This window comes from Brassica oleracea, chromosome C3, assembly GCF_000695525.1.
Source record: "Brassica oleracea var. oleracea cultivar TO1000 chromosome C3, BOL, whole genome shotgun sequence".
NCBI lineage: Eukaryota > Viridiplantae > Streptophyta > Magnoliopsida > Brassicales > Brassicaceae > Brassica > Brassica oleracea.
The window spans coordinates 7,677,680-7,695,593 of NC_027750.1; the positions used below are offsets into that span (position 1 = coordinate 7,677,680).

The 17,914-nt window shown below is 32.5% G+C and overlaps 4 protein-coding genes across 4 annotated transcripts; all 4 read left to right on the forward strand.

Moving 5' to 3' along the window:
• Positions 1–5,432: 5,432 nt before the first annotated feature.
• On the forward strand, positions 5,433–6,308 carry LOC106331868. The gene is made up of 3 exons (XM_013770299.1): positions 5,433–5,736; positions 5,829–5,915; positions 6,066–6,308. The coding sequence occupies exons 1-3, from the start codon at positions 5,470–5,472 to the stop codon at positions 6,192–6,194; spliced, it is 483 nt and encodes a 160-aa protein (XP_013625753.1). The 5' UTR covers positions 5,433–5,469; the 3' UTR covers positions 6,195–6,308.
• Positions 6,309–7,236: 928 nt separating this feature from the next.
• On the forward strand, positions 7,237–9,788 carry LOC106331867 (stomatin-like protein 2, mitochondrial). Its single transcript, XM_013770298.1, has 9 exons — positions 7,237–7,480; positions 7,601–7,844; positions 7,916–8,065; positions 8,451–8,508; positions 8,595–8,687; positions 8,804–8,902; positions 9,015–9,106; positions 9,339–9,398; positions 9,514–9,788. Exons 1-9 carry the CDS (start codon positions 7,338–7,340, stop codon positions 9,652–9,654), a joined length of 1,080 nt encoding a protein of 359 aa, XP_013625752.1. The 5' UTR covers positions 7,237–7,337; the 3' UTR covers positions 9,655–9,788.
• A 430-nt stretch (positions 9,789–10,218) lies between these two features.
• On the forward strand, positions 10,219–10,681 carry LOC106329790. Its single transcript, XM_013768428.1, has 2 exons — positions 10,219–10,329; positions 10,430–10,681. Exons 1-2 carry the CDS (start codon positions 10,219–10,221, stop codon positions 10,679–10,681), a joined length of 363 nt encoding a protein of 120 aa, XP_013623882.1.
• A 2,765-nt stretch (positions 10,682–13,446) lies between these two features.
• LOC106331950 (UDP-glycosyltransferase 79B6-like) lies at positions 13,447–14,905 on the forward strand. Its single transcript, XM_013770393.1, has one exon. The coding sequence runs from the start codon at positions 13,473–13,475 to the stop codon at positions 14,814–14,816; it is 1,344 nt and encodes a 447-aa protein (XP_013625847.1). The 5' UTR covers positions 13,447–13,472; the 3' UTR covers positions 14,817–14,905.
• The last annotated feature ends 3,009 nt before the right edge of the window (positions 14,906–17,914 follow it).

The following is a 17,914-nucleotide window of genomic DNA, read 5'->3' on the forward strand; positions in this document are numbered from 1 at the left end:
ATACCAACTTTAACGTCTTTTGTTATATTGAATATGTTAAACTTTCTATAAATTTTTTTCTTTTTTTACAAAGTGCTAAACTTTCTATAAATTTCGGTACCAGTAACTAGTCTTCCATTTTTAGCGAGACTTAGCTAGTACTTGACAATTCTATGAACTGCTAACTTTTGTTTTTAACAAAGCAGATTATAGTTGATAAAAAAAAACAAAGCAGATTATATCTAAAATTAATCGTAACTTTTTTAAAGTTTGTATCACTCTTACATATTATTCTTTCTAAAAAAACTAAGCCAATTTTTTTTAAGTGTTAATAAGTCATACATAACCCATAAGCTCCCCATCAATTTTTTTTCTAGCATATCAGATTTTGTCTACTAAAAAGAAATTTGTCATCAAAGTTTTCTAACAAAAAAAAAGGATATATCCTAAATCTGATATAAAGCCGATGATAAATTCATAATTGGTTTTAGATTTTCAATGTTTAGCTGTTTAGCTTAATTAATAACAGTTATACAAAAGAGATTTATAGATAAAACAAAAAACTGTTAAACTATAAAAATCAAGATATAAAAAATGAAAGAGTAGATGCGTTAAGGGGAAAATGAAAATATGTTAACTATTAATTAAGAATGTGTGGATTTTATGTATCATGAAAACTATAGAAAAATAAATTTATTAATGATTTTAACCAGAAACTAATGCACTAAAAACTATTAATTGAAGACTATCTTAAAATTATAAACCGTTCAGAAAGAAAAAAAAAAGACCACTTTAAGATTAGATACATCAATAAATAAACTCATAAAAGGAAAAATGAAAGAGGCTTGACACTTGAGAAGACTATGCAAATGTAATAACTGGGACATATGGTATGGTGGGTAGAACCGACACGCCATTTCTAATTAATTGCAACCCACTTTTGCTTAATATTCATTTTACTAGGTGATAAGAATGAACAAAAGCGATTTTTATTTTTTAATTTATCGATATTAAAAAATTTAAAGTTATAGGCACAAATATTAGATTTAATAATATATATCAAACGAAATTATGCATGTATATATAATGTAAGCTTAATTGTTTTTTTTTTGAAAAAGTTTGTGTAATTGGTTATGTGTAAATTAAATATATTGTATGGAAAAAATATATAATAGTATGCAATAACTTATATTAATTTATTATGAATTTAAGACAACACAAAACATAGAAAATAGAATTATTGTTTTCATAATAGAATTATAATTATAAATTAAAAGAAACATAGGTAATAGAAAAATAAAATACGAAGAAAACAATTATAAGGAAACAAATAAAAAACTGATAAAACCAAAATTCCGTGAAAAATGTTTTTAGAACTCGTGGTTTGCAATCCTATAGAGAGAAATAACTAAGAATTAATTTACCAAACTAAACATACCTACTTACCAAATTCACTAAACGAATTGATATACCTCTTTCTGAATGCATCGATTTCTGGAACATCATTGAGTTCAAAAATAATTTTGGAAAAAACCCATCAATGTTAATCGTGTTGATGTTTGCTTGAGAGAATGTTTAGATAAATAGAGAGTAGAAAAGAAGGATGTGGTGAGTCGATGAATTGTAGACATCATATATTTATATTATTAAAAGAGAAGTACCCATTAAAATATACTTCTAAGTTTTTTTAACTTATTTACACTTCCATGCCACTGAAAATTAAATTAAACTACATATTTTAATGCTTGTCTTTTCCAGTTAAATTAATGAGTTTTCCTTAATCAAATTTAAACTTAATGTCATTAAATGAACCTAAAAATACATCAAATTTAATGTAGCTTATTACGTACGAGTACAGCCCAATAATGAACTTGAATTTTATTTTGACGAAAACGTGAATCACTTGACTTATATAATATTTAAAATATATTAACTACAATATAACAAATGCATATAACCTTCCTATACTTTAGTTTGAAATGATCATGCTCAAGTTTTATATAGTCAACTTACATCATGCATCGATCGATGTACAATATTGAAACCACCTATAGTTTTTGTTTTCCTGATATATCAACCAACCAATCATCCTATTGATTTTCTAAGCTTTATAAAAAACAAATCAATAAATACAAACTCAAAATCCAATATCTTCTATTAATCAAAACATAATATTTTCAATGTCATATCTTTAATGTACCTATTAAAGATAGAAACTGTAACCATAATTACACTAATTATAAAATAGATTTGATTGCAACCAATTGATTAGAAAAATGAAATAGTAGATGCGTTAAGGGGAAAATGAAAATATGTTAACTATTAATTAAGAATGTGTGGATTTTATGTATCGTGAAAACTATAGAAAAATAAATTTATTAATGATTTTAACCAGAAACTAATACACTAAAAACTATTAATTGAAGGCTATCTTAAAATTATAAACCGTTCAGAAAGAAAAAAAAGAGAGACCACTTTAAGATTAGATACATCAATAAATAAACTCATAAAAGGAAAAATGAAAGAGGCTTGACACTTGAGAAGACTATGCAAATGTAATAACTGGGACATAAGGTATGGTGGGTAGAACCGACACGCCATTTCTAATTAATTACAACCCACTTTTGCTTAATATTCATTTTATTCAACGCTAAATCATTTCATCGACATTTTGCTTTCATAGAATGTTAGAAACAATGGATTGGAAAGTTTAACCTAATACATTGAATTAATTTACATTAATAAATATATAATTATTTATGAAATAGTTCGGTATAAGATTCTTCTTCTCAGTTGTGACTTGTAAACTACGTAGTATTTTAGCTAGGGATGGTCACAAACATTTGTCTCGTCATATTTTGTTATTTTCAACCAATTTCGATCCAAAATTCTTGTTTCATATAAAATTTCATTTTCAAAATATAACAAGATGATATGTATTACATATTTTATTTGAGAAAAATATCTTTGAGAAAGTCTGTAGTATTTTGCAATCTATAATTATTAAATAATTCAACTGGGTAAGTATTTTTGTAACAAAAATATCAAAGATAATTCATTCTAATATGTGATGAATATCGGTTAACAATTAAAAATGCCGTTGCAAGTAATAATTTGTTAGTTGCAAAAAAAGTAATAATTTGTTAATTATTTAAGTCGTAGTTGGTTGTATATGTCCTCAAACTTTTTGACCGAATTGTTTTTTTTTTTAATATTCATTCACACCAACCACACCAACCATTCTCACCTACTCCTTTGAAAGATGCTGTGAACACTTGAATTGAAATGGATAGTTATAGGACCACCAGTCTCTGACGTACATATGTATTATGTTCGCTTATTAGTAGATATATATTTTTCTGAAATTGGTAATTTCATTCATTTAATTAGAAAATCGTGTTATATAAAAATTTAATTAAACATTTAAATATGATTCATGTCCGTTAAAATTGATAGTGTTTTTCTAATCAGTCGTTAGCTTTGTTTTCCAAAGAACATTTTTGTTTTATATTAAAAAGGTTGAAAAGTATAGCATATTTTTATATAAAAAGGTTGAGATAATTCAGGTTAAATCTGTGTGAGAAACCAGTTCTAAATTATGATTGGATCATAAATAATGTTTGGATAAAAAAATTTGATATCGGTTTAATGAAATTAATATACTTTTTTATTATTTTAATTAATTAATGTGAAATTAGAAATTTGTATCAATTATCTCAAATTTTTAGAAATTAGAAATTAGAAATTTGTATCAATTATCTCAATTTCAGAAATTAAAATTTTGTATCAATTATCTCAATTTCAGAAATTAGAATTTTTTTAATCAAAATGAGTCTATAATAGCAATTTGGAAAGAAACAAAAATCAGATATCTTAATTTTAAAGTTCTATTTAAAATAAAAAGAAGAATCCAAAGTCCTACCTACTAGCGTGTTAGTGATACGTCATGATCACAGAACGTTCATTTGTATCAATTAAAGGATAATAAAACAGTGTTATCGATGTAATCTGTTACCTTTTTGGCACCTAAATGAATTGTAAGTAAAATAAATGGAAACACGAAATGAGGTGTACATCCTTTTTTTTTTTTGAGTTGTACATCCTTTTGGTTGGTTGTTCGACATGCAACTTACAACTTTTGGTATTCGTGAATAGAAATAAGTGTACGAGCAAACGTATTTATATACTTGTATGGGTTTCTTTTGGTAATCATCAATGTTATGTACTTGTATGATTTTTATTTTCTCTAAGCTCGTTTTAATTTCTTCGTTCATTTTGACATTTTTGAACGAACTTAAACTTACAAAATATATTGTTTGAATAATAAAAAAAATTCTCAGGTTTATAGAAATTAATAACAAAACGGTCGACTATGGTTAAAAACAGATTAGTGTATGAGCTTAGAAAGCTAAATGTAGCTAAACATTTCACCGCTTATTTTTCTAGTTTTTATTCGCAACAATCATAAATAAATCGGTGAGATATACGTACTAGTGGTTTAGTTGCATTTAGACATAAAATTTCGTTGCATTAAACATAAATGAACGATAAACTAGCCATAAAATTTAGATATAAAAAAGTGTTTAACAAAAGATGGTTAAGTTGCATTTAGACATAAAATTTCGTATTGTGCAATTTGTGTATTAAAAAAAATGTAGTATTAAAAATTAAGGGTATCAAAATTTATTTGAAAAGAAATTCAATTTCTTTCCTAAACTAGCCTTTAGACCATTGTATCAGTCTTACGGTCAGTGTTAATTTTGAGATTTGGAAGGAATGAAATTTGATAAAATATCCATGATTCCAACACATAATCTATCATAAAATCATAGCATATACCACAAGTGAAATCGTAGTTCTATAGCTGAAACCCTAAGCCATATATTCAGTTTGATTAGCTGAAACCTTAGTCTGTGTTATTCTCAGAATGAAGCGCGTTTTTGTAATTGGTTCAAAGGTTAGTTTACATTTCTTTGTACGTTAATTGTTGTTTTGTAAGTTTTTATTTGGTAAAATTGTTTTGTAAAGTTATTTAGTTTGAACGTATTTTTTTGCAAAATTTCCTTAACATATCATTAACAACCAACCAAGTTTCAATCATTAACATGCCTCTGAGAGGAATCACTTCTTTTTGTACGTTCATGGTTATTTAATTTGAAGGTATTTTTGCAAATTTCCATATTATCATAATTCATAACAACCAACCAAGTTCCAATTGGTCAGAGCGGACCAAACTGATTCAGTTCACTATACTATCTTTTATATTTGTAGTTTTTGGAAAATAACTGGGCCTAATTATGGGCTAAGGGCTAACGTGACTAAAGCAAGAAGTTAGAAAGTCGGAAACAACTGTTGTAGAGGAAGAGAAACGTTTGGACTCTCACTTTTTTTTCCTTTCGATCTATATGCAAGTTGAGAGAAAAAATGGAGACGAATAAAGAAGAAATGACTCCTCTCAGAGGCATACTATGTCTGAAAAACAGTCAAGGCATGAAGAAAATCGAGGAGACAGAGGACTGCTTCATTCTAGATTGCGACACTTCGGATTCTTTCGACTTTAAAATAGAGATCAAGAAAGAAATAACTCCCCTCAGAAACATATTATGTGTGAAAAACAGACAAGACATGAAGAGAATCGAGGAGACGGAAGACTGCTTCATTCTTGATTTTGACCCTTTTGATTCTTTCGACTTTAAAAAGCTCTCAGTCTCCAGTGGTGGTGATAAAGATCTGGATATTATCCATGAGACAGGCCAGGTCTTAGTTTTGAAGTTTAGGGATTAGTTCTGGGGTTCATCTCTATATTTGCTCTAATTAACTTTATTTTTGAAAATGTGATATAATCTCAGGTGGCTTGTAGGGATTACCCACATCCAAGACACCTTTGCTTGACTTTTCCCTTTGGATCAACTCTTAATGCAACCCATTGTCATCTGGTAATTACTTGTCTCTTTCTTTTTAAAGGATTTAAGGAAAAAATAAGTATGAAATGGGTTAACTTGGTGTTCAAGTATTGTCTTTTCCTCCTTTAGATATGGCAAGTATTTTAACTATAGAGATTAACATGAATGAATGAATATATGCAGTGTTACTGTTGCGTCTGCGATAAGCCTGCTCCTTGTGCACAATGGATGTCGCATTGCAATACTTCAGCGGACTCTATGGGGCGGAAGTTACCAACCCCTGAGAGTCAGAGCTTCTATTACTCCGATTAATATCTTCTTTTTGTTGACAGTTTCTCCCTTGCATTTTCACATCTTTGAATGAGTAGTAGATCAACATAGCCTTGGAAGACTATGGATTAACAATGCATAACTGTTTAGTATGAGATTTTTATGGGTGATTTGCTAGGCTATATTGTTTCTTGCTTGAGGATTCGGTACAAACCTCTGTAAAACGGGTCATATGTGCCCAAAGTTCATAAAATGGAAAGCACAAAGCAAATTTATATGCCTAAAGCTTTGTGCCACATAAAATAGAGGATTGTTGATTTGTTTCAATATTTCTGTAGTTACATAATTTTGTTCCAAGGAAACACAAACCATATTCATATAACCACAAAAACAATCAGAAATTCAGAACCAAACCAAGCATTTCCGAGAATATATATAACTTCCTTGTTCAAATACCAAAGTCCCTAGATTGAGTAGATGAGGCATGCCGCATGCATGTTACTATGTTAGCAGTGTAAGGTGTGATCAATGATCATGATGATTGTATGTGGACATGAGCATCATTTTGCATTTTCAATTATCAACTGCCCATATTGCTAATGCGGAAGGGTTCAGTTTCTAATCTATCGTCAACAAATCTGTTTATGCAATTTGTACGTCTAGTTCTATCAATTCGTTCTTTTAAAATCCTATCTTGTAATTTTATGCACTTTATATTTTAGTTCATATTGAAATATTAGTGTAAGCTCTTATTTCTAATTTTTCTAATAAAGGATATACATGTGACATTCTTATCTTAAATCCAACATGTCATAACTCATAATCTTAAAATTAGAATCAGATAAACATACAACAAGGTTCATAATAATAATAAGATGAGGACTTGATGTGATGATAATAATAAACCATCCGCGTTGACCAAAAAAAAAACCCATCCGTAGGTCAGGTCATTGGCTTTAATTTTGCTTTGGGGTCAAGCAAATAATCCAAACAAATTTTTTATTTTTTTTGCCTCTTCTCCAAGTTCTTTCCCATGGGTATATATATATATATATATATATATAAGTGTGTATGTATAGCCTGTAGAAGAAAAAGAAAAAGAGATTTCAAAATCAAAATAAAAAGATTTAAGAGAGTTTTAGTTTGTTGAGCCTCTTCCCCTTCCCAGAGTTAAGTTACACAAAGATGATGATCCGTTCAAGAAGCGCAGCTACCACCGCCGTTAGATCCTTGGGCTACCTCCGCCACTCTTCCGCACTCGTTCACTCTCCACTCCTCTCCGGCGCCACCGCCACCCCCGTCCGCCACTTCACCTCTCCCGGCAACAGGTAGAATCTAAAGCTTAGGGTTTCGTAATCGCTCTGCGGAATGTGAACGGATTCGTCTAGCTTAGAGATCGATTTGGTTGGTGATATGTTTGTTTATCGTCTTCTTCTTGTTATATATAGCTACCAAATCAAGCCGCCGGTGAACTGGGGAATCCGAATCGTCCCGGAGAAGAGAGCGTGCGTGATTGAGCGGTTCGGCAAATACGTCAAGACTCTGGAGTCAGGGATCCACTTCCTCGTCCCCGGCGTGGACCGTATCGCGTATGTGCATTCGCTCAAGGAGGAAGCGATTCCGATTGGGAACCAGACTGCGATTACGAAGGATAACGTCAGCATCCACATCGATGGTGTTCTTTACGTCAAGGTTTGTTATCATTATCTTTACTTCTTTGATTACTTTTTAAACCGATGCTGAGTTTCTCGTTGGTTTTGTAGATTGTGAATCCGCATCTGGCGTCTTACGGCGTTGAGAATCCGATCTACGCTGTTATGCAGTTGGCTCAGACCACTATGCGTAGTGAACTTGGGAAGATTACTCTTGACAAGACTTTTGAGGAACGAGATGCGTTGAATGTCAAGATTGTGGTTCGTTTTCTTTGCTTTTTGTCATCTTTAGTACTTAAAGATTGCAGTTTGTTTAGCTTTTTTGATCGTTTAGTCATTGCTGGGTCTGAGTTTGGTTGATGATAGTTTGTATAATGCAGCTTGGGAATGTGGTTTATGTGTTGAATATTACAAGCATGTGATGATTCTTTTTGCCTTAAATTGAGCCTAGTTTCGAATTGAACACTAGGGATTCTTCAGTGTCATGCTAGTTTAGCTTTTTGCTTCTTTTAATCGTTTTGCTGAGTCTGAGTTTGAGTTTAATTTTTGTTAGATAAGAGTATGTAAAATGCAGCTGAGGAATGTAGTTATGTATTGGATATTGTTACAAGCATGTAATGGTTTTGAGATGGTATCATTCTTGCAGGAAGCCATCAATGTTGCTGCTAAAGATTGGGGTCTTGAGTGCCTTCGTTATGAGATAAGTGAGTACTTTTTTTCTCTTTTTTGACTCTTTTTGATGGGTTCTCTTGTTTGGCTATTTCTAAGTACATGTTTTGTTGTATGCCAGGGGATATCATGCCTCCTAATGGAGTGAGGGTTGCTATGGAAATGCAAGCTGAAGCTGAACGTAAAAAGAGAGCCCAGATTCTCGAGTCTGAAGGTGAATTAGCTAACTTATGTCCTGTGATTGAACAGTGTGCTTTTGCTACAGCTCAAGAGTACAGAGTAAAGCCTGTTTAGCTTGTTTCTGATGATCTGTTTTACTGACTTGAACAGGAGAACGCCAAGCCCATATCAACATAGCTGATGGTAAGAAGAGTTCTGTAATCTTGGAATCAGAAGCTGCAAAGATGGACCAAGTCAATCGAGCATCAGGTTTGTATTAACTACTTAGTAAAGCATTGACGCATCATAATAAGATGTCTCTAGCCATTCTTCAATCTTTTTTTTTATCACAACATTTCTTCTTTGTTGTATTGATTTTCAGGCGAGGCAGAAGCAATATTAGCTAGAGCACAAGCAACAGCGAGGGGGTTGACCATGTTATCTCAATCCCTCAAGGAAACTGGTGGAGTGGAGGTTAGTATAATATGAGCTTAACCTGATGTTAGTCGTATGCTGCTACTTATAACTTGATCCTTTAAACGAGTTTGGTTTCACACCTTATACCTTGATCCTTTAGACGAGTTTGTTTCCCATAAATGATTCTTTCTGTCTAGAATCTGCTTAGAGGTTTATGTGGCTTATAGGACTTGGTAGTGTTGAGTTAAGTAACTTGAGAACTCGTGATTTATCGTGTTGTGGTATGCAGGCTGCGAGTTTGAGAGTTGCTGAGCAATACATTCAAGCTTTTGGGAACATCGCCAAGGAGGTAAACACCACAACTTACTATACCAAATTCCACTTGGTTATCTCATCCTATCTACTTGTTAATTTCGTCCTCCCTTGGGTATTATTAATCTAAAAGAGTTAATCAATTTTGTTAGGGTACAACGATGCTGCTTCCGAGTTCAGCTGCAAATCCTGCAAACATGATCGCTCAAGCCTTGACAATGTACAAAAGCCTCGTCCCCAACGGTGGTATCCAAGAAACTTCAGCTGTGGAATCCTCGTCTAAAGCGAAATAGAAGTGGTGGTGGTGGTAGAAGAGCTAGGAACAATGATAATTCTTTTGATCTGTGAGAAACAGTTTATCTTTCTAAGTTTGCAAACAGAAAAACAAATCTAAGCTCTAATTTCTGAAAGGAGATTTTTGCACCAAGTTTGGTCTTAAAATGTTTAGTTTCTGTTCTTTTGCATCTTCATTTCATCTGCATTGCTTGCCATTAAACAGATAATCCATGTAACAATATCCCTTTGTCGTTTGATTGCTATGGTGGAGTGACTAACTCTTGTGACAAGGATAAGAAACTGTTCCTAGAGGAAGAACGGCGTAGGTCGTTGACAGACAAGAGCCTCGAAGAATCTAATGGTGACATGAACATTTTTTTAGTCTTTTTCTTGAAATAGCATGTCTTGGCTGTCTGTACAACCACTGTATATATATATATATATCCTCTTTGTTGTCTTCTCCTATATATTTGCTCAGCCTCTAATAAGGAAAATTAAAAAAGGGATCAGAAAGGGAGTTTCATTGTTTGCTTCACAGTTCTTCCCATCGTACTTTGTTTATTTTTCTTACCAACACTACCATGGGAGCCTGTGCGAGCACGCCTAGGAAGTCTGATATTCTTGAAACCCCTGCCACCACCGAAAACGCTGTCGTTGAGTCCAAGAACGTCCAAACCGAAGCTGTATCTCAGGTTTTTGTGGATCAAATATCATTTGGTTTCTGAGCAAAATAGCTAATGCTTTTGGATGAAAGATGTGTAATTACTTTTGTTCTTCCTTGGCGAGTTACAGGAGAAGGCAGATGAAGTTGTTGCAGAGAAGAAGGAAGAGTCTAATGTAGATGAAGCAGAGATACAGAAGGAGGCTGAACCAGCCAAACCGGCGGAGGCAGACAAGCCTGTCGAGGCTGTGAAGACCGAGGAAACTCAAGAAGCTGCTGTTGATGAGAAAGCTTCTTCTGGTGAGACTGAGCCACCAAAACAAGAGGAGGCTACAACCGCCAGTGATACCAAAACTAACGAAGAGCCTCTTGCAACCCTTTAAACTCATTTCTCAACTCTGTAATATGTACGTTTCTCATCATTGTCGTATTTCTATTGCTGCCACATGTATAACAATAAACTAATTTCTATAATTATCCAGCGTGGTACGTATCTATTTGTTGGGCTTAGGTATAAATGGGCTTTAAATTAACCAATGATTTTTTGTTTCAGTAAAGGTAAAGCTAAGTTTTCTTTGTCCCACATCGGAACAAGTAGTAGAGTTGATAGGTGTTGCGTAGATATAAATAAAGAGGCTCTCTCACACTATCAAACCATCTTTGCGCTTGGGGCAATGACGCAGCTAATGAGGTACTAACCGAGGCGCGTCTATTGCTGGTTGAAAACTATTTCCAAACCCCCTCCTGGGCCTAAGCTTGTCTTGGGCCTTCGAGAATTTCTGGAAGGGCTCCCTTCGGGGTAAAGCTCTACAAATCTTTAGTTCAATTTTTTGTTTGTAGCTTTCTGATTATAGACTGAAAACGTTTTCTATTATCAATCTAAACCACTCCATTCATAGAAGAAAAACAGAGGAAGAGACTCTTATTTTTTTCTTTCTCAGACATGGCAGAGTAGTATTAGCAACTTTAGTGGGTTTAGACTGAACTGGGCTTTAATGAGCTTGTTCTCCCACATCGTTTACACAACTCAAGAACACTAATGAATATGAACTATAAATTAGACGCAGAGCAGTTTGATAAAGAAAGACTCACGGAGCCGTGCACTGAGGGCAAAGCGAACTTTTCTTTCGCCTTTTACCAAAGGATACCGTGTTTTTTTTTGATATTTACGAGGAGCTTCCTGGCCCTCACTTTGTGGGTCCAGACTAGTCACGTGGCAGACTTAGAGCCTTTGGCGACCGCTTTGGATCAGGCCACGTGTTGGTCTCCTCGGGCCGAAGAACCTATGTGAAAACCTCGGTGGCCAGTGCGAATCGAACCTGGGGCCGTACTTGCAGCCGCAAACCGTATACCACCAGACTAACTCGTCCTGGTTAGGATATCGTGTTCTCTCTGCATTTAACGGCATACGCCTATTTTTGGAAAATGGTTTAGAAATAAACCTCCATCAGTTCTTTAGTTTAAAATTATAATATTTTTGAGGTATATAGGTGTCCAATTTTTTTTTTTTTTTTTTTTTTTTTGCTAACCGAGTATCCTGGCCCCACCGAAGTAGTCCAGACTAGAGACTAAAGTGAGCATGGACGCTGCCAGGGCGTCACCATGTGGCTCACCGTGTAACGGTCTTCGGTCTCGGATGCTGCAGCCCACATGTAAATTCCGCAGTGGCCAAAGTTCGAACTCAGGGGCGGGCACTCCAGCTGGAGCTCCTATACCACTAGACCAAAGCAACTTGGTTAGGTGTCCAAATATTACTTCAACAATATTTGATAAGTGTTTGCCACTATGGTTCTTTTCTCCGACAATTACCACTAACTAAAAATCAGAATTATCTCGGGTTTGGTTCGAGTGTAGTAGTCTTTAATGAGTGATTGTCGTATCGTTTTGGTGCCTGCAGCGCGGTGAACTTATATTGAACGCGAGGCTTATGACGGAAGATGCAGGTTGAGACCTGAGAGGAAAGATAATTGGTGGTTTACGCGGCGGACCTTGGAAGATGCTGTTAAGAGTGTGACGGATGAAAGTAGTGAGGTTGGAAGAATCATGAGAAGTGGAGATGTGTTTTGACTTTTGAGTGACTAAGGTTTTGCTGATCGTTATATCAGCAAGTTTAAACATAACTTAATTGATCTTGTGAAGACATGAATTATCATTTTTAGTCATTCCATTTAGTTCGGTTTAATTGGAAATTAGTCATGTTTGGTATTGTTTGAGTCTCGGAGAGATAGATTTGTAGTAGGGCATGTTGCATATTTGCATTGCATGCTCTTTGCATGTCCCCTAAGATTAGCTAATTAATAAATTTCTTCCAGATGCTAATAAATCTATATTCTATTCCCTTTATGGATTATGAACAATTTTTTAAAAATGTCTTTTAATTTTTTTTATTAAATTAATGTGAGAATTTATTTATATAATTTTATTTTATTTTGGAACGAAATTTAGCTTATAACTTCTTTTTTTCAACATTAGCTTATAAACAAAAAAAGAAATCACGGAATTTAATGAATGCCCCCAATTGTATTTGGCATAATCGTAACAATTTTGAAAGTCATGATCTTCGCAAATTCCATAAGCTTATGATATACATCTGGAAGCATAGAAATAATATCGTAGTCTTGATTATGCAGTTAATTAGCATAGAAATATAACTATGCTATAGATTAGGGGATAATTTCAGGAGACTTTAGGGTCTGATTGGTAACGACCGTAACTTTAAAATTTTTGCTGTAGAAAAAAATCTGTAAACCTTTTGCTGTGGCTTTAGATTTTATTGCTGTAGAATTTTATGGAAAGCACTAAAAAATTGCTTTGGATATTTGGCTCTGTAGAGCATTTGTACAGATGTAGGTTATTTCAAGAGCTGTGGTTTCAAAAAAATATTTAAAGCTTGATTGCTCTGAATTTGATGCTTTTGAAATAAATAAGTCTGTGGACAGCACCTACAGCAACTACCAATCACCCCCTAGATAGCAAAAGGAAATCACAGATCGTAAAAAAAAAAAATAAACGAAACTAAAGACTTGGCTTATTCGTGGAGCCGTGGAGGCTTGAATCATTCAACTCATAATAGCACTTTCCTAAACTTCAGGTCATCTGCAACTGAAATTTTATAAACAAAACATAAGAAACATAAGAACAAGAATAGAAAAAAACGAAGGGACAGAAACAGAAATGGGATCAAAGTTTCATGCTTTTATGTTTCCATGGTTTGGTTTTGGCCACATGACTGCATTTCTACATCTGGCTAACAAGCTAGCTGAAAAAGGGCACAAAATCACTTTCTTGCTCCCCAAGAAAGGTCTGAAGCAACTTGAACCTCTCAATCTGTTCCCAAAATCCATTGTCTTTCACATTCTTACCATCCCTTCCGTCGATGGTCTCCCTGATGGCGCCGAAACAACCTCAGATATCCCAATCACGTTTGGGAGTTTTCTGGCCTCAGCTATGGACCGCACACGCGGTCAGGTCGAAGAAGCGGTTCGATTAGGTAAACCGGATCGAATTTTCTTTGATTTTGCTCACTGGATTCCGGACATAGCTAGAGATTGTGGAGCCAAGAGTGTGAATTTTGTAACGATTTCTGCAGCATGTGTAGCTATCTCATTTGTCCCTGGTCGTAGTCCAGATGAATTAGCTATACCTCCTCCGGGGTATCCTTCGTCCAAGGTGTTGCTTCACGGACAAGAAACCAATTCCTTGTCATTTCTGTCCTATCCATTTGGTGATGGAGTGACGTTTTACGAACGGATCATGACAGGGCTTGTGAACTGTGATGTCATATCGATAAGGACTTGCCAGGAAATGGAAGGAAAATTCTGCGATTTTATCGAAAGGGAATTTCAAAGAAAAGTTCTCTTGACGGGTCCAATGCTTCCTGAGCCGGACAATATCAAACCACTAGAAGATCGATGGCATCAATGGCTGAGCCGGTTCGAACCAGGATCAGTAGTATACTGTTCGCTTGGCAGCCAAATCATTCTTGAGAAGGAAGAATTTCAAGAACTCTGCTTAGGAATTGAGCTGACCGGTTTACCATTTATTGTAGCGGTAAAGCCACCAAAAGGCGCATCTACCATCCAGGAAGCATTACCAGAAGGGTTCGAAGATCGGGTTAAGGAGCGTGGAGTGGTTTGGGGAGAATGGATGCAGCAGCCACTGATATTGGCTCATCCATCAATAGGTTGCTTTGTGAGCCATTGCGGGTTTGGGTCAATGTGGGAGTCTCTATTGAATAACTGCCAAATAGTGTTTATTCCACATTTGGGTGAACAAATATTTAACACCAGGCTAATGAGCGAGGAACTCGAGGTCTCGGTGGAGGTGAAAAAAGATGAAACAGGATGGTTTCCAAAGGAGAAGATAAGCGGTGCGGTTAGGTCAGTAATGGACAAAGACACCGAGCTAGGGAACCTAGTAAGGAGGAACCATGCCAAATGGAAGGAGTCTCTACTTAGTTCCGGAATAATCAGTGGTTATGTCAGCAAGTATGTAGAAGCACTGGAGAAACTAGTCTAAAAGAGACAACATGAAATAAATTGCATTGGTCTTAGTAACGTTGCTATCATTAACTATATATACCACATAACATAAAATGAATTTTCTATCTTGTAAGATAAACATCTATATAACAATCAAATCACTCCTTGTAATGATTTCCTGAAAGAGTTGCCAAAAAATAAATTCAAAGAATTTAAAGAAATATTGGGACATTGGTATGAAAATGAAGTTTTAGCTTGTAAGTTTCAATTGTCACAAAAAAAAAGCTTGTAAGTTTCAATATCTTAGTCTGTTTTCTTTTCATTGGTGTATCCTACTTGTGTTTTTTTGAGAAATTCTTGGGTTCACCCCCTAGGTGAACCTCTAGATTCACCAACCAATAGTGTTTGAGTATTTGATATTTGATATCTTTTAAAAAAGGAAACAAAATTGAATTTCCAAATAAGATTATATTTTTGAAATAAAACAATAAAAATACATAAAAATAGTTACAAAAAATAAATAAATAAATATTGATAAACTTTTAGCAAAATACTAAATCCTATACCCTAAATCCTAAACTCCAAACTCTAAATTATAAACCTTAAATCTTGGATAAACCGTAAACCAGACTTTTTCTTGGGTTCACCCCCTAGGGTGAACCTTTAGGTTCACCAACCAATAGAAAGTTGTCATTTTAGATCTAGTATCTTTTAATTAAGGAAACAAAATAACTTGCCAAATTATATTATGCTTTTAAAATAAAAAATTAAAAATTAAATAAAGAGAAATAACAATAGTTCTAAAAAAAGATTATTTAAAAAAAATATTTATTTTTAAGATTTAGAGTTTAGTGTTTAAGATTTAGAATTTAGAATTTATCTAAATGTTTAGTGTTTTTCTAAGGGTTTAGGGTTTACCTAAGGGTTTAGGGTTTACCCAAGAGTTTAGGGTTTACCCAAGGGTTTAAGGTTTTCCCAAGGGTTTAGGGTTTAGGATTAGAGTTTAGGGTTTAGTATTAGGGTTTAGTGTTTTGTTGACAACATTTTTTTTTTTGAATTCGTTTTTTATATATTATTTTTATTTATTTTTAAATTTTATTTTGAAAAAATAATATAATTTGACAAGTTATTTGGTTTCCTTAATTAAAAGATACTAGATTTAAAATGAAAATTTTCTATTGGTTGGTTCACCCTAGGGGTGAACCCAAGAATAACTCTTTTTTTAATTCACTAGTTACTTATTAGACGTTATTTGTCAGGTAGTGAATACATTTAAAAAATAAAAAAATGGTTTCATTTGAATTATTGTTGTTAAATAACGATATAACTATAATATTTTATCTTTCTTTATTGATTTCCATTAGTTATACGATTTGATGTTAATCCGGGAACAAGGATTTCCACATCTACTGTGAACATTTTATTGGTAACTTCCGATCTAAATGATTTCAGTTTTTTTTTTTGATCTGAGTAAATGATTAACTATATAATATAATAAAATTAATCTTATATCTTGTAAGATAAACTTTTATAAAACAATAAAATAACTCATTGTAATGATTTCCTAAAAGATTAGGCAAATAAATTACTTTAAATAATTTTAAGAAATATTTGGACATCAATACGGAAAAAAAGTCTTAGTGGTTAGTTTCTATATCATAGTGTGTTATTATGTAATTGGTGTGTCCTACTTATGTTTTCTTCGTTCATTAGTACTTTATTCTAATGTCTAGTGTTTTAAATGTTACTAGATTTTGACCCGCGATTTCAAATCGCGGGATTATTTTCTAAAAAAACTTTAATTTTTGATATTTTATTTTTTGTTGTGTTAATATTTTTATTTTTGGCACATATATACTATAAATTATATTAAATTTTAACCCATTCTAAAGATATACTATGTAAAAAATATATTAATTATTCTCATATTTTTTTAATTTTGGTATATATATGTTTTCGATGCCATGAATATTATATTAATTTATTTTATATAATATTATGTAATTTATATAATGAAAATAAATTTTTCTAACCCAATAAATTTTCATGTTTATCAATTATTCCAAAAAAAAAATTACTTCATTTATCTAACTATATTTCAAAATATTAAACAACCGATTTTATAGAAATATCAATACTATGAAAATAGTAATCATTTTATTTAAATAAAATTTATATGGTTTAATTTCCAACTGATTTTATATTATAACCTGAAAAGAAAAATTCATGCTGTAAAATGAGATATGTTAGTGTAAATAAATCCATAAATGATTTAATGTTAAAAACACCTACCTAATAGCAATAATTAATTGCTTATTTATAAACGAACTAAACACTTATTATTTACAAATAATCTAAACAAACTTGTATATTATGTAAACAAAATTATTTTCAAAAGATTTGTTTCCTTATTAAATGAGTGAAATTAATTGAAAAGATCTTTAAAATAAGCAATGGCATGACAATGTAAATAAATTGAAAACTAATGGCAGAATCCTATTAGGGATTTTGCTTTAATAGTATAGATTTATATGGTTTAATTTCCAACTGATTTTATATTATAACCTGAAAAGAAAAATTCATGCTGTAAAATGAGATATGTTAGTGTAAATAAATCCATAAATGATTTAATGTTAAAAACACCTACCTAATAGCAATAATTAATTGCTTATTTATAAACGAACTAAACACTTATTATTTACAAATAATCTAAACAAACTTGTATATTATGTAAACAAAATTATTTTCAAAAGATTTGTTTCCTTATTAAATGAGTGAAATTAATTGAAAAGATCTTTAAAATAAGCAATGACATGACAATGTAAATAAATTGAAAACTAATGGCAGAATCCTATTAGGAATTTTGCTTTAATAGTATAGATTGGTCATATTGTGAATGCGGATGTTAACTTGAATTTTGTTATTGTAAAAAGAATTATTTTATATTGTTGAATGTATATATTTTAAACATTTACCAATATTAGACATTTAATTTTTTTCTGTAAACACAAAAATCTTATACATAAATCGACAATAATTTTATATAGTCTTGAACAGTTTATGGTTTTAGCCATTTTTATAAATATTTATCTTGTTATAAAATTTTCCAATTGGATATTGTATTCAAATATGCTT